General features: G+C 45.5%; 1 protein-coding gene across 1 annotated transcript in view; it reads right to left on the bottom strand.

The window, feature by feature from the left end:
- Positions 1-17,633, bottom strand: part of LOC137439270 (sperm-associated antigen 17) — a 99,984-nt gene that overhangs the window by 40,744 nt on the left and 41,607 nt on the right. Inside the window, exons 9-12 of the mRNA XM_068134999.2 lie at positions 12,755-12,794; positions 12,228-12,336; positions 8,835-8,888; positions 8,262-8,364 (exon numbers count right to left, since the gene is read on the bottom strand). Of these exons, the coding sequence (XP_067991100.2) occupies positions 8,262-8,364; positions 8,835-8,888; positions 12,228-12,336; positions 12,755-12,794 (306 nt within the window). The remainder of the gene's footprint in view (positions 1-8,261; positions 8,365-8,834; positions 8,889-12,227; positions 12,337-12,754; positions 12,795-17,633) is intronic.

The raw sequence follows: 17,633 nt of genomic DNA, 5'->3' as shown, positions 1-17,633 counted from the left end.
ATATAACTCTAAAAGATTTGTTAGACAAGACCTACCTTTAGTAAACCCATGCTGACTGCCTTTAATTAGTTTATATTTATTTTAATGTTTCCTTATCTGGTCCCTAATTAATGTCTTTATGACTGAAGTCAAACTATCGGGTCTACAGTTCCCCAATCCGTTTCTGGATCCTTTCTTAAATAACGGTGTCACGTTTGCTTCTCTCCAATCTTCCGGTACCTATCTTGCCTCCGGTGAGCTATTAAAGATATCCGTTAACCTCTTGCTTACCTGCTCGGCCATCCCTCAATACGCTCGAGTGCATATTACCTGGCCCTGAAGCTTTATCTCCTCTTAGATTTCCGAGCTGTACCTTTACTTCCTCAACTCCGACCTGCATGTTTTTTAAAAGCTGTTCCTCACCTCCTTGATAGATACTCTTTGGCATCTATCCCTGGATTGGGAATTCTCCTGACTGTTCTTGTGTAAATACTGAAACAAAATACCTGTTTAATAAGCCGGCCATCTCACTTTCTTCACTAACCACACTCCCTGTGCTATTCCTCAATGGGACCACACTTGTCCATCCTAACCTGTTCTTTACCCGTGGCATACTTAAAGAATGCCTCGCTATCATGCTTAATATTCTTAGCCATGTCCTTCTCTGTTTCATACTCTGTTTTGGGTTGCTGAGTTATGTTCTTAACTTGCCCACTGCTCCGATTGTCCATTCCCACATGATCAGATGCATATGGCTGCCTGAGTTATGTTCTTAACTTGCCCACTGCTCCGATTGTCCACTCCCGCATCTTCAGATGCATATGGCTGCCTGAGTTATGTTCTTAATTTGCCCACTGCTCTGATTGTCCATTCCCGCATCTTCAGATGCATATGGCTGCCTGAGTTATGTTCTTAACTTGCCCACTGCTCCGATTGTCCATTCCCACATCATCAGATGTATATGGCTGCCTGAGTTATGTTCTTAACTTGCCCACTGCTCCGATTGTCCATTCCCACATCTTCAGATGCATATGGCTGCCTGAGTTATGTTCTTAACTTGCCCACTGCTCCGATTGTCCATTCCCGCATCTTCAGATGCATATGGCTGCCTGAGTTATGTTCTTAACTTGCCCACTGCTCCGATTGTCCATTCCCGCATCTTCAGATGCATATGGCTGCCTGAGTTATGTTCTTAACTTGCCCACTGCTCCGATTGTCCATTCCCACATCTTCAGATGCATATGGCTGCCTGAGTTATGTTCTTAACTTGCCCACTGCTCCGATTGTCCATTCCCGCATCTTCAGATGTATATGGCTGCCTGAGTTATGTTCTTAACTTGCCCACTGCTCCGATTGTCCATTCCTGCATCTTCAGATGTATATGGCTGCCTGAGTTATGTTCTTAACTTACCCACTGCTCCGATTGTCCATTCCCGCATCTTCAGATGTATATGGCTACCTGAGTTATGTTCTTAGCTTGCCCACTACTCCGATTGTCCATTCCCGCATCTTCAGATGCATATGGCTGCCTGAGTTATGTTCTTAACTTGCCCACTGCTCCGATTGTCCATTCCCGCATCTTCAGATGCATATGGCTACCTGAGTTATGTTCTTAACTTGCCCACTGCTCCGATTGTCCATTCCCGCATCTTCAGATGCATATGGCTACCTGAGTTATGTTCTTAACTCGCCCACTGCTCCGATTGTCCATTCCGGCATCTTCAGATGTATATGGCTACCTGAGTTATGTTCTTAACTTGCCCACTGCTCCGATTGTCCATTCCCGCATCTTCAGATGCATATGGCTGCCTGAGTTATGTTCTTAACTTGCCCACTGCTCCGATTGTCCATTGCCGCATCTTCAGATGTATATGGCTGCCTGAGTTATGTTCTTAACTTTCCCACTGCTCCGATTGTCCATTCCCGCATCTTCAGATGTATATGGCTGCCTGAGTTATGTTCTTAACTTTCCCACTACTCCGATTGTCCATTCCCACATCTTCAGATGCATATGGCTGCCTGAGTTATGTTCTTAACTTGCCCACTGCTCCGATTGTCCATTCCCGCATCTTCAGATGCATATGGCTGCCTGAGTTATGTTCTTAACTTGCCCACTGCTCCGATTGTCCATTCCCGCATCTTCAGATGCATATGGCTGCCTAAGTTATGTTCTTAACTTGCCCACTGCTCTGATTGTCCATTCCCGCATCTTCAGATGTATATGGCTGCCTGAGTTATGTTCTTAACCTGCCCACTACTCCGATTGTCCATTTCCACATCATCAGATGTATATGGCTGCCTGAGTTATGTTCTTAACTTGCCCACTGCTCTGATTGTCCATTCCCACATCATCAGATGCATATGGCTGCCGAAGTTATGTTCTTAACTTGCCCACTGCTCTGATTGTCCATTCCCGCATCTTCAGATGTATATGGCTGCCTGAGTTATGTTCTTAACTTGCCCACTACTCCGATTGTCCATTTCCACATCATCAAATGTATATGGCTGCCTGAGTTATGTTCTTAACTTTCCCACTGCTCCGATTGTCCATTCCCACATCATCAGATGCATATGGCTGCCTAAGTTATGTTCTTAACTTGCCCACTGCTCTGATCGTCCATTCCCGCATCTTCAGATGTATATGGCTGCCTGAGTTATGTTCTTAACTTGCCCACTACTCCGATTGTCCATTTCCACATCATCAGATGTATATGGCTGCCTGAGTTATGTTCTTAACTTGCCCACTGCTCCGATTGTCCATTCCCGCATCTTCAGATGCATATGGCTGCCGAAGCAGTTTCTTGACTATTGGGCACAATCCTGGTCGGGTCGTTACTCCTACACAGGATATTCGAATGGCTCATTCATCCCAGTTAGCTGGTACTCATTTTGCCGAACTAGGAAGGATGACAGGCTGAATCAACCTCACCTGGTGTTAATTCAATGACCGACCGGGATTTGAATTCAGGACCCTGGAATCCCAAGCCGGCACCCTAACCGCTAAGCCAACACCAGGCTTCCACTCCGATACTGGTATATAAATCTAACTCCAGTTTTGTTACTTTATACTTAATAAATGCCTTCTACCTGTCCTCAGTAGTATTCCTTATCTCAATACTCAACCACCCTGGCATCTAGTTTTACACCTCATTGGAATGTGCTTACTGTGTGTGCTCTCTACACATTTGTTCCTTGAGGGTTTTCCATTTCTCTGGTGCTGATTGTCCTCTTGTTAGCTTCTCCCAGTCTACATCACCCGTCTCTCTCCTCATATCCTCAAGGTTTGCCTTCCTGAATCTAATAGCCTTGCTCTACTATCCTGAAGACGAACTCTTCCACACATGATCCTAAATGCTCCCCAATGTCCACCTCCCCCACCATATTTGGATTGGAACCTAAAAGGGGGTCTAACACTGCACTTCCTCTCGTGGGCCTATCTACAAACTGGTTAAAAAGCAATCCTGGACTAGATCTAGGAAATCCTCATCTGCGCTGCCCTTTCCCTGTTCCTGAACCCAATCTATCCCTGGCAAGTTTAAATTCCCGATAAATCAATACTCTTCCCTTATTCCCTTAACACATGCCCTTATTAATTCTTCATGTACTCCTCCTTCCTCCTCTTTCTTCATACCAGGAGCCCTGTAAAAGCATCCTACCAGTATCTTACTGCTTTTAACAATCTCTGGTCTCTACCCATACATACAGGGTGTTTCAAAAAGATTGATACAACTTTGACTTCCCGCCATTTCTTTGTGTTTTGACCTATACCGTTTTCCTTTTCAGGGTTTGGTGTTGTATTCGTGGTATTTGTTCCCTGTGATTTATAGCTCTGTAGCTCAACTGGTGCCATTTGTAGTGGAGCAGAAAACAAAAGTGGTGGCTCTGTGGTATGAGACTAAATCAACAACCACAACAACATTTTCTGGGGGGCAGAACCACCTGAGGAGATCACTGAGAGGTATCTGAAAGGGCCGAAGGTCACCTGCTTCAGTGCCTTCAGTGCCTTCAATGCCAGAGGGGGAATGCTAGGGCCTTACTGGTTTGAGAATAACAACAGCAGGACGGTGACGATCAACGGTGAGTGCTAGCGGGCCGTGCTCCAGAAGTTCCATAATGATCTAGCCCAAAAGGTCACCCCAAACAAGCTAAGCATGACCTGGTCTATGCAAGATGGTGCACCCCTGCATACAGCTGGTGACACCATCACTTTCCTGCAGCAGCTCTTCAGAAACCACCTCGTTGCCCTGGGTACCGCTCTGTCTTCGTCACCCGCCCTGCCACACTGGATGATCTGAAGCAGGAGGTGTCAGACTATCTCCAGGCAGTGCCACAATGCCACATGAGACCTAAAGGAAAGTTGGACAGAACTTTGGAGTCAGGATCAATGCCTGTCTGAACCGCGGAGGGGCACACACCGAGAACGTAAATTACAAGGATTTTGCGTAAATGCCAATTTCAGACCTTGGGCTCTCACTAACTCTAGCAGTGACTTACTGCAACAGCAATCAGTGATAGAAAATACCATGTCATAAGCTTTCAATAAATGTTTGGTTCACGTTCCTGAGATTTCGGTTTCTTTGTCAATTAACGCTTAAAGTTGTATCATTCTTTTTGAAACATCCTGTAATCCTTTACATTCTTCCCTCCTTAATGTCATCCCTTTCTCTCGATGCAATGATGTCTTTTACCCAGAATGCTCCACCTCTCCTATTTTCTCTTTCCTATCACATTGATATACACCTTGTAGCCTTCCCATCCTGTCCTTATCACACCGATACACATTGTAGCCTTCCAATCCTGTCCTTCCAATCGCATGATGCACCTGGTAGCCTTCCAATCCTGTCCTTCCAATCGCATGATGCACCTGGTAGCCTTCCAATCCTGTCCTTCCAATCACATGATGCACCTGGTAGCCTTCCAATCCTGTCCTTCCAATCGCATGATGCACCTGGTAGCCTTCCAATCCTGCCCTCCAGTTACTCTCCTGATTAAACAATGTCTCACTTCCTGAAACTATAATCGTATTCCTCGCTATGTACTTTGTCCTCAAGCCCTTCCATCTTATTATTTTAACTCCTGGCATTGGTATACAATATATTTAACCTTTCCCTTCCGGAAATGATTTTCATCATCAGTTCCTTCCTCAATAGCTCCTCAATAGATTGTTATTGATGATAAATAACATGTTGAGTATCAAAATCAGTGCAAACTTCCAAGCTCTATGTAAAGGACCAGGCAATTAGGAGACACGAGCACTGAAGCCGTCACTTCGCTGACGGTAGTTGAACAACATAACTCATATGTATGTTACACTACAGTAATACAGTTTATTGACAATCAATATTTGGAATATTTTTTATTCCACAAACATTTTGTTTACTGCTAAAGCCGCTGTCACACCTTGACGTTTTAGCCAGCGTATGCCGACGTATGAAAAATTTGGCGAATACGCTGGCACACGTCGAATACGTTATGGGTAAGTTTTGTATACGTTAAGAGCACGCTGAAGCACGCTGGCATACGTCGTAGTACGCCGAGCTCGTCGACAAATTTTGTGCATGCACAAAATTTGTCGACGTATCCAGCGTATGACTCACACGTTCCGCATACGCTGGCCATAAGTTGTAGGCACGTTAGGCGATCGTTGACACACGTCGACACACGTTACTTGTAAGTTACTCATAAGTCGAAATACGTCGAGATAATGTCTAGCGTACCCGGAACTTATTTCTAACCTATGAGTAACGTGCTTTGAACCTATGTGTAACGTATCTCCAACGCATATTGACGTATGTAGACGTATTTGACGTCTTCCGGACGACCACAGAACTTACTGAACGTGTTTCTAACTTACAGCTACCGTATAATGGCGTATTGGCCGCGTTTAGGGGAATTGGTATATACAAATGGGGTTCACAGGAGGAACCCGTCAGTGTTCCAGACTCCATGGTGAGCAGATGTCCATGTCATCCGAGAGATGGAGGATCCGGCAAGGCTGAGACGAGAATACCTACTAGCTGTCCTCCAACATCAACATGACCTCATCGATTTGACACTGTACCAGTTGCGGTACACTTTGCGGTACAGTGCGGACACTTTGCCTTCTTGTCCACCCTCCGGTAGTCAGTCTTCTTGATGTCCCAGAGGATGGCGTTCTCGCGAAGGAAATCGCACATGAGCTGCTCCTCTTGGACATCAAGACAAAACTGTGTCTTCGTGGCCCTCTTCTTCGCAAGGGTTGGCTGAGAGGAGGTGGAGGCCACGGACGCAGCTATCGATGCCACCGACGATGTGCGGTAGTTGAACAACATAACTCGTAGAGGCGTTGGAACCAGCATCCTCTCCGTCAGAGGGTGAGCGTGATGGGGAGGGTGTGGGTGATGATGGATCCTCCTTGCGTCCGCGTCCACGGCCACGGCCACGGCCAGGAGACTTCTTGGCAGCATTCTTCGAAGTTTTCTTCGGCATGACGGTGATGTTGACACTTCGATGTCTAGTGCAGTTATGATTTGAATCGTCGAGCGGCAGCCTTTTAATAGGCTACGCCACGTGATCGTCGGCGATACGCTGCCGCGCGCTATGCATAAGTTAGACTATCGTTGGGCATAAGTTGTGAACGCCGACAACATGCTAAGCATTCGTTGGTATAAGTTATCTATAAGTTATCTAAACGTTCTGTGTACGTTACTAATACGTTATGCATACGTCCAACTCGTTATGAATACGCTATTATACGCCCAAAACTGAAAAAAAACATCGATAGTTCAGCGAACGCCAGCGTTTTAGATAAATTTTGATACGTCGGCATACGCTGGCTAAATCGTCAAGGTGTGACAGGGGCTTAAGAACCCAGCATTCATTTTACTAATACGTACACTTATTTGCCAAAAGAAAATATAATTAATTTGTTTTATGTTCCCAGGGATCAGACATGACATCATTTTTTTCCAATTTTTTATTGTTGTTTTTTTTGTATACAAAGTCGACGCTCGTGTAAGAGATGACATAAAAACATTAACAGAAACACACATAAAGCATATAATAAAGGGAGCGGAAGACAAGAGTGGGGGAGGAGGGGGAGAGGGAAGCACAACAACAGTAGGGAAGAGGGACATTGGGAGATCTGTGGAAGGGAGAGGGCAGCGGCGGCATACACAGAATAAAACAAATGGACACTACTTGGACTTTCAGGAAAGAAAACGGAATTTAAAAATGGTGGATTTGGGGTGGATTAATGGCGGTAAAAAAGATCAAGGTTTTGGATGGGGGAAGATAGGAGATGGTGGTGAACAGCTGTTTTAAAGACCTGGAGGGAGGAGTGGGATTGAAGAGAGTGAGGGAGTTTGTTCCAGAGGCGGGAGAAAACAGGAATGAAAGAGTGAAGGTGAGCAGAGAGTCTTGATTTTGGTAGTTTTACCAGAAGAACTTGTGCGTCCTGCATTAATATTTGGGGGACAGAGCACTGACAGAGCAGGGGGAGCAAGGCTGGAGAGGAGTCGGTAGAAGACAGAAAGACCACCAACCTGCCTGCGGTGAGAGAGAGTGAAAGACCCTCAGAATCACCTTCATCGCAGGAGATTCCAAATGACTCTAAAAGGCTTAGCCTAGCGCAATGTAACGTCGTCCCAGATGCAACGCCATCTTACTTACTATACACCACCATCTTACTAAATCCGTCATCCCAACGCCAAGCGCCGTACATTCAACCCGTTGCCTACGGACGTCAGATATTCCAATAAATTTATTGTGGTGGTCAACTTCCGTCTGCGAAGCGATTTGGAGGAGTTGAGTGCTGGATGTCAGGGCGACTTGCACATCCCTAGAGGCCTAGCCTAGTGCTAGATGTAACGCCATAATGACGTCCCATGAAAAGAGCATCACAGACAAAAGAACGGGCGGATGGAGAAATCCGGCTACTTTAATACATCGATTACAATGCACATGAAAACTGAATCAGGATTAATATTACTGATGGCGCAGGACTATTGGTGAAAACCAATAAACATGTTGAGACTGCACGGTGGTGGCCAACAGGGTTCCCTCACCGCTTGGTGACACACCTTTATCAGAACACCGATGGCTTGAACAATCATTAAAGGTAATAGACTTCGATTATTAAAATCATGTGAGGCCTATGTCTCTCACCCATGATTCCAGGTGAGGTACACCAGATTACAGCAGTCAGACAGGTGAGTGTAATAATAGAATCTACAACTTCTGTAAATAATTTTTCAAATATGGATTTTGTCTTCTGATGCTCGTTCTGAGCTCGCAGCTCGTACCTGGTTGACATGAATCACCTTCCCTTGCTGGGAAGAGAAATATGGAGGGATGGCTTTCCTCGCTAGGTCACGTAAACACTCTCGTGCTTCTTGTTCCTCCTTTCTGAAACGAGAAAAAACAAATCTGAAGCGGGTATCTCAAACGAAGCACGATGCGCAGAAGCAAAAGCACAAATAGGTGGAAATCATCTGGCGTATCACATCTGCGGCACATTTCCAACGAGCTATTCCCGCAACATGCTCATTACGATGCTCCTGCACATCCCCTTCCCCTGAATCAAAAAAGGGTGTGATAACTCAAACCGATGACGAGGAAGAGATATTCATCACACAGAAGATGATCAGGCAATAATTCATAGGGAGGGAAGGGAATGGGAGTGGGGAGGAGGCAGATTACTTATCAAATTCCATTCTCGAACTTTTTCGCTCTCTTTCTATCCAAAACTCATCCTGGCAGTATCGTGAGACAAAGCCGCATTGTCTTCCCATAAATTCTAGGCTTTGGTCTTTCTCCATCAGCATTAATCTCCAATCCCTTTGAAAAATGTCGTTTTTCTACAATGTGCTTATTACCTGCACCGTTCTATCTTGTCCGACCATAAAAGCCTCCGTTTTTCTCTTTTCTCTCTGATAAACACAGCACAGAGGGGACGAATGAACTCACTGATGCCCATCACAGCCATCGGTGAATCCAAAGCAATTTACAAACAATTTCTTAATACCCAAGAGTAGACTAACAAACGAGGCAAGGCAATCAATAAGCTTTCTTGACATCGTTGCACATTGTGCAGTCACCTAGCAACAGTGCTCTGTGCGTCTGTGCTATCGGTCTGGATTTTGTTATCCACAAGATTTGTGACTCAGTTCAGGCTGATGTACGATCGGGTTGCCTCGTCGCATGGCGTTTGAGGGAGTGCGACGATGAGCTGGCTATCCTACCAGCACGTACCCGTGTGTGGATATTAGCTTTAGTGAACCAATGGTAATTTGAGCGAAGCGAAGCACTGATCTGCCAAGATCCCGAATCATACCTGGAGAACAACTGTCAGAGCGATGACGATATCCCGGAAAAACCTCTAGTCTACAACTGCATTGAGATTCGGATGAATGCGTGAAATACCACGGTGAATGATCAGCCAAAATTAGAATTTCAAATTCGAACAAGAAACTCTCACAATAAGGGAGCTTCATGGTTCTGACACATGACATTTATTGCTCAGAGAAAGCGATAGGTTTTTAAAAGACAATCGAACGTGGGATAAATAATGCATGGGAAACATACGACATCGTGTCTGACCTTTGCAATCCATCTCACCCTTCAAGAGGACTCTTGAAAACAAAGCTCATGACAATGAGCGATAATTTTGAAACGCTTTTTATGTAACCTTTCAAAACAAGGCAATATCTTTCATAGATCATGCATGTACGCACGTACGGGTACACACACACACACACACACACACACACACACACACACACACACACACACACACACACACACACACACACACACGCACGCACACACACACATACAGGGTGTTCCAAAAGGATCTGGGCAACTTTGGTTGTTAATATATTTAGAGCCACAAATGATATAACGATACCCTTTGGTTTATGTGATACAGAAACTCAAAGTTTTGTGCACACCATCAATACACTTCAATGTGACCTCCGTTTGTCACGCGCAGGACATCAAAGCGGTACACGAGTTCTTGCCATGTTCGGCTCAGCATGCTTGCGTCGACCAGTGTGACATGTTTGCGTTGAATGCAGCTGTGATCCAGGAATGAAGATCCTGCAGGTTTGCCACCTTGGTGTTGTAGACAACATCTTTGGCAAACCCCCACAGAAAAAAAATCAAGGGGGGTTATGTCTGGTGATCGTGGGGCCGGACGGTTGGTCCATCTCGGCCAATCCAGCGACCTGGAAATCTTTCATTCAGGACGGCTCGAACGACTAAGGACAAATGAGGGGGAGCACCGTCCTATTGAAAAATGATATCGGGTTGCAGGTCTTCAATCTGTGGGAAGGCGAATCCTTCCAACATGTTCATGTAAATTGTTGAGATCACTGTATCCTCCACAAAGAAAAACGGACCCACCAAGCGGTCATGGAGAAGGCCACACCAATGACACCATACAATGACCTTTGGACTGTCGCATATGTGTTTGAAGACCACGTGGGGGCTTTCACAGCCCCAGATCTCACATTGTGCCGGATGGCCTTCCCTGATACATGAAAGCAACCTTCGTCTGTGAACATAACCATTTTCAGGTAATCTTCATCATCTTCTATGTAACTGAGTATTTCCAAGGCAAACACCTTGTGTTTGGGTCCATCATTTGGTTTGAATTCCTGCAGAATCTGCACTTTATAGGTGTAAATCTTCAGTCTTTTATGTAAAATCCTGTGTACAGTGGTGGTTGGTAGTCCCAGTTTTCTGGCTGCGTGTTGGACTGATTTTCTGGGACTTTGTTGAAATGATTCACGCACTCATAGGAAGGAAGTAGCAAAGGAAGTAGAGAAGGCAGTTGGTGAAAAGAAAGAGGTTTGAAAGAGGATAGCGAAGATCAAGGATAGAGAAAGGCAACCAGAAGCAGAGTTGCTGCACCTGTATGAGCAAAAGAAAAAAAACAGCAATGAGAGCTGTGGATAGGGTGAGGAATGATATGGAAGATTCGATGTACAACCAGTTGGAAGTGGATGGTGGGAAGAAGAGGATATACAAATTGGCCCAGAACAGGGATGAGGATATGTCAGGATGACAGATAGGCAACAGGCAGACGAACACAGGCCCTGGGCCAAAGCTGGCAGGCAGGATAACCTCCTTTAAGCTCTCCTCCCTCTTAACACACTCCAGAAGGTGTAAATCCACTCTCCTCACTCCTAATTCTCCTCAGAACAGATCCCGCTCCTCTAAGCGCACCAAACCGAGAGCTACTGGCTCCTCCCTCTTCTCCCCGGGCAATGCTCCACCTCTTCCTCCTCAGAACTCCACAATCCCTCATGGGTCACAAGCTCCTCTCCCTCGACAACCCTCCACCCCTCAAGGCATTGGGCTCCACCCCTTCCATGAGACGATCATAGCTCCACCTCTCTCTATCCTTGCCTGGCAGAGTCCCATTGCTATCTGCCTCACTCTTCTCTGCTCTTCTCTGCCCACCCAGTGCACTGGATAGATGTTTACAGGGAGGTGTATATGCACATTTACCCACTTAATCTCTCACAATTTATTATAACGCACCACCCTCTGTATGGTGCACATTCAAACAGACATTCCTGAAACTGACGTGTCCCTACTTATTACATTGAGATTGACTACCTACTCGCACACAGTCCATACTACTCTATACAGTTTTATCTGTTCTAAAGTAATCTCTAACCTCCCCTCCTCCCCATCACCCTAAACCTACCAATATATATGCATATACGTGTATATATATATATATATATATATATATATATATATATATATAATATATATATATACACACAAACATACACACACACACACACACACACACACACACACACACACACACACACACACACACACACACACACACACACAAACACACACACAAAGGGGATACTTTGAGACATGCGAGGGCTCCGTTCCACCTTCTGAAACATACATATGGAGATAACCAACAACAACACACACACACACACTTGGTGCAGACATTGAGATGTGGTTTTAAGCAATTTCAGTCCAGTTCTTCCTCGCTACTTTCATCGGTAAATGAAAAGTTGGCCATCTCACCACCTGACTACAATGATGAATAATAATAATAATAATAATTCATTTATTTTGTATAGCGCTTTTCCAGAAGCCCAAAGGCGCTTTGACAGAGTGGAAAACATAATGCATAACAATACATGAAAACAACAATTGCAAAAAGACAAGAATCAAGAAAATACTGTAGCAAACCATGAATCAGGATTAGAATCATTAAGTCATCTCACCGCTCTGTCCCCGAAATTTCCTCAACAGTCTCTGCAATGTTCCCCTGTCTTGCTGGGGTAGGTGGTGTCTTCTGGACCGCAAGCATGTAGCGTTGTGAAATCTCAGTTTCTGGTGGAAACAAAGCCTCATAAGATGTTAATTTAACAAAAACCATGTCCGCTGCAAACTACAAATACAGTTACAATGTGATCCGTATTTAACATGTTTTGAGGCCAAGACTAGGTTAAGGAAACAACCACAAACCAGTTGGACCAGATAATGAAAATCATGGCAAGTCATTTTCTAAAGAAATGTGAATAAAAACTATTTAATCTATGAAATATTGGCAACAACTATCCCAGTTGTTTGATACGTTTTTGCCACAAAACTCGAAGTAATTGGACCCAAATAATGTTTCTGATGAAAGGAAAAGCATATTCAAGACAGTTACATCGATGCATTCATTATATTTACAAACATTTTTCCCAATGTATTTAAAATACAATGGAAATAGATGTGAGAGAGATGGAGATGCAAAAGTGCATACCTTCAAAATCCTGATCCCTGCTTTTGGAATTGGATGTATACTAAAAAGGACACACATGACACACACAAACAGTTCTGGCGAAACCAAACGCTTTGTACAGCAGACTAAAGCATGAAAGCAAAATGTACAAAGCACGGAGTGAAGCTTTACCCATCACAAAGACACCGTTTGTACGACAGAGGAAATGTGTGCAAATGTTTTGGAAGCTCAAATTGGAAAGGAGACACAGCTCATTTAGCAGTGGGAAACAAGAGCTTAATACCAGTTTGAGTATAAATGTTACGTGAAGTGTTGTTATAGGAACCACAATCAAAATGTAGGTTTTTTTTTTTTTTTTTTGTTTTTTTTTGTATACAAGATCGAGGCTCGTGAAAGAGCAAACATTAATCACACAAAAAGACAAACCGACACACAAAACACAAAAAACAAGGGGAGCGGCAGACAAGATGGGGAGAGAGGGGGGAGGACACAAAAGAGAGGGGGAAGAAGGGGAAGGACACAAACACAACATTTGAGAGCAGGGACATCGGGAGGACTTGGGGGGAGGTGGGAGAGGATTAAAACATATGAACACTGCAAGGACTCTGGGGTGAATTACCGGGGGTAGAAAAGATCAAGGTTTTCGATGGGGGAAGATAAGAGATGGTGGTGAACAGCTGTTTTAAAGACCTGGAGGGAGGAGTGGGATTGAAGGGAGTGGGGGAGTTTGTTCCAGAGGCGGGAGAAAAGGGGAATGAAAGAGTGAAGGTGAGCAGAGAGCCTAGACTTTGGCAGTTTAACCATAAGAGGGTTGCAGGCAGATCTTGTGCGACCTGAAGGAATATTGGGGGGACAGAGCACAGAGAGAGCTGGGGGAGCAAGGCCGGAGAGGAGTCGGTAGAAGACAGAAAGACCACCAACCTGCCTGCGGTGAGTGAGTGAAAGGCCCTCGGCGTTGACTACATCGCAGGAGATTCCAATGATTGTGAAAGCTTTGGCCTCAACAGCGTGAAGCCGAGCAGGGTGTGAGGCAGGAGCACCAGCCCAGAGGGGGGAACAGTATTCCATTGAGCTGCGGATGAAAGCCTTGTATGTGGTGAGGAGCTCAGGTGTGCCAAGGAAGGACTTCGCACGACGGAGGATGCCCAGTCGGCGACTGGCTTTGGAGGCCAGCTTGGAAATGTGGTTTTCCCAAGAAAGATCATGGCAGATAGTGAGACCCAAAAGCTTGAGCGACAGAACTTCTTGGAGAGGATTGTTGAGAAAGTAGATGGGAGGGTTGTCCAGTCGGTCCTTTCGGAGAGACATTGTAAGAGTGTGGGATTTGTCAGGATTGAAAGACATGTTCCACTTGTTTGACCAGTCTGTGATTTTGTCCAGGTCTGCAGAGAGTGAGGAGGCTGCAGACTGCCGATCTGAGGGATGAGGAATGGAGCGACAGAGAGTAGAGTCGTCAGCAAAGAGATAGAGAGGATTTTCAAGAGAGTCAGAGAGATCATTGATGAAGACCAGAAAAAGCACAGGGCCCAGAACACTACCTTGGGGAACTCCAGCCTGAACAGGAAGAGGAGATGAGAGAAACCCATTCAGGGCCACACGTTGACTACGACCAGAGAGGAAGTCCGCCAGCCATGCGTGGAGATTTCCATGGATACCAAAGGAGGAGAGTTTGGAGAGCAGAGCAGGGTGCCAGACCGTATCGAAGGCACGTGAAATGTCAAGGGAGACAGCTCTAATTTCCTGTTTGGCGTTGAGGACCTCCATCCATTGTTGAGAAAGCAGAAGCAGCATGTCCAGAGTAGAGTGACCAAGTCTGAAACCAAATTGATGATCAGAGATCAAGCCATTGGAGAAGAGGAAAGATTTAATATCTGAAGCAATGATGGATTCCATGACTTTGCTGATAATTGGGAGAAGGCTGATTGGTCTGTAGTTGCTGGGATCTGTTTTTGCACCTTTTTTGTGCAAAGCGGTGATGTTGGCTGATTTCCAAGCAGATGGCAGATGACCTTGAGCAAAAGAGAGGGTGAAGAGAACAGAAAGAGGGAGTGAAAGAGCAGAAGAACATGATTTTAGGACCCGTGGGCTGATGCCGTCAGGACCAGTTGCAGAATCAGAGTCGAGGGTTGACAGAAACTTTTCCACCTTGTCAGGAGGAAAGGACACAGAGTCCAGGAGCAGCTGGGTACGACTGGGTACGGTGGGTACAGAGAGGGATGGGTTTGGGACAAAAGATTTAGAGGCAAACACAGAGTTGAGGCATTCAGCTTTTTCACGTGCGGAGTCAGCCGTTAAGCCGTTTGAGGTGAGGGAGGGGATGGAGGGGGAACAAACACCAGAAACAGATTTGACCAGACGCCACCAGGATTTGGAAGAGGGAGACAGATAAGAGAGTTCGGTCTTGAGAATGGTGAGATATTGTTTCCTGGCTCTCCTGAGGGTGGACACACACTTGTTTCGGGTTTTGTGAAAGGAAATGAGATTTCCTTCCATTGGATTTGCTTTCCAGGAGACGAAAGCAAGTTGTTTCAGGGCAACAGCCTCACCACAAGATTCCGTGTACCATGGACGGGAGGAAGGGTATGACAACTGAAGACGAGATGGTATAAATCTGTGCATGAGAGAGAGCAATTTACTTTGAAAGAATTCCCAGGATGAGTTGATGTCAGAGGCGGTAGAGATGGGAGACCAGTCCAGATGATTGATGGCTGCTTGAAGACCGTGCCAGTTGGCCTGAGTGAAATGCCAGACTCGTCGACGCTGAGGAGGCTCTCTGAGAATGGTCAGAGAGATGTCCACTTTGACAAGCACATGATCAGATGAGCCGATTGGAGCAGAAGAAGAGCAGCAGACATTTTCAGGGAAGTTTGTCATAACCAAATCCAGAAGAGAAGATGCTCCGTTGACTGAGATCCGGGTCGGGAAATTGACAGATTGTGTCAGTCCCAGTGAGTCGCAGAAGTCCTTTGCTGAAGAGCCATGGCTGGTGAGAGAGGTACCCACACCCAGCCAACTGGCATGGTGACAATTGAAATCACCACATATGAGGAAGAGAGAGTTGGGATGGGTAGATAGAAGTTGGTCCATATTATCAGACAGTGAGATGTAGATGGAGTCATCGCTGATTGGTGGACGGTACAACACACATATGAACAAAAGGTGGGAGCGAAGGGGAAGCCGTAGCCAAAGGTATTCCTGGGGGTGAGGTGGAGAGAGGGCAGTGGAGGGCGAGTGAGGAAGAGAGTTTTTTATAAAGATAGCAACCCCACCTCCAGGACGAGGCTCAGGTCTATCATACCAGAGGAGGGAGTAACCTGGGAGAGATACCAAGGCATCAGAGACATCATGAAGGAGGAAAGTTTCTGTTAAGCAGATCACATCTGGTTTGTCAGAAGCAACCTGTATGGAGAGGTCAGTCAAGTTTGAGCGAAGGCCCCGGATGTTTGAGGTCCATACCGTTAATGAAGAGGAAGGGGGAGCATCGGGTCCAGAACAGGGGGGGGGGAGGGGTAGGGTAAGATGTGGAAGAGGAGGAAGAGGTAGGGAGAGCTGTTGAAGGTGTGTCAGAGATTTCAGAATAGCTTGGAGAAAGGGAAGAATGGGGCAGACAAAAGGTTTGATGGAGATTGGGTGAGGCACAGTGAGGTGTTATTTGAGGAGGGGGAAGAGCAAGGCAGGAGGTTTGGGGAGATGAAGGTGAAAGTTGGAAGGAGGAAGAAGCAGGGAGGATGCTTTGAGGAGGAGGGGTGAGAGGGGAGTCTAGGAGGGGAGGAGCGAGGGAGAGTCTCGGAGGGGAGGGGTGTGGGGGGAGTTTAGGAGGGAGGGGAGGGAAGGGGCAAGGGGGGAGATTTGAAAGGGATGGGTGATGGGGAGGATTTGGAGGGGAGGGGTGAGATTGGATTTTGAAAAGTGTACGATTCATGGGAAACGAACATTTTTTGCAAAATGAGTTTGAGCCCTTCGAGTCAAAAATACGTTTGAGGACACTGGAGGAGGGATGGAGTTCTGGATAGTTTATGGAATGTAGAAAGGAGGAACTGTAAGAGATGGTATTATATATATTTTTTGGAATGAATAGATTTGGTGAGCAAGACGAAAGCATCCTTTTGTAGGAAAAGAAGAAAAGGGTGTTATAATATATGAGAGAAAATAGTTGTTCAGGGGAGAGATTATACATTTCTAACCGCGTGATCGCGAACGAAGAACGAACGAACAAAAAGAACAACAAATAAACGAATAAGACCTGGGAAGGAAATATTTTTTTTTTTTTTTTTTTTTTTTTTTTTGTGAGTACAGATATTAAACAAGGAGGTACGGGGTGAACGACTGGTACGAAACAGAGAACGAAAATAATTTCAGCGCATTCGACGAATCGCTGAGAGAAAAACAAACCACAAGGTCTGAGACGGTACGGTAGTCTAAGCCTACGAGTACTAGGCCGCAGAATACTCGATACCATTAACCGACGATTGTGTATACATGAACGAAAAATTAGCACCGAAAATTTTCCAAAAGATACGCTGTAGGTACATACACCGAAAGATAGATACAGTCTCGACAAAAACACAATTGAGAAATATCACTTAGCTTCGAAAGCGTGAGCGCATGGAGCAGCTTGGAAAAGACGTGACCTCGCCGTGATCTCGCGAGATCTCCCACGAGATCTCCCACGAAACGGCTCTTTGCCGTTTACGGCAAAGAGAAATCTGGACAGTTCCAGCAACGAACTCGAGTTGTTTCGTTGAACTCGAGGAAGACTGAGAAGAAGACCTGTTTGGTCGAAAGCTTGTCAGAAATTAAAGATCGATCGTCTTGAAGCTACGTCCGCTACTTATTTAATTTCTTCCGATTATTTATTTAATGCAAATGAGGCACCCTGCTCTTGTATTGTGGAGTTTCT

This window comes from Myxine glutinosa, chromosome 14 (assembly GCF_964187855.1).
Source record: "Myxine glutinosa chromosome 14, kmMyxGlut1.1, whole genome shotgun sequence".
NCBI classification, from domain to species: domain Eukaryota; kingdom Metazoa; phylum Chordata; class Myxini; order Myxiniformes; family Myxinidae; genus Myxine; species Myxine glutinosa.
The sequence above is the reverse complement of the archived record's forward strand: the minus strand, read 5'-3'. Positions and strand labels throughout refer to the sequence as shown.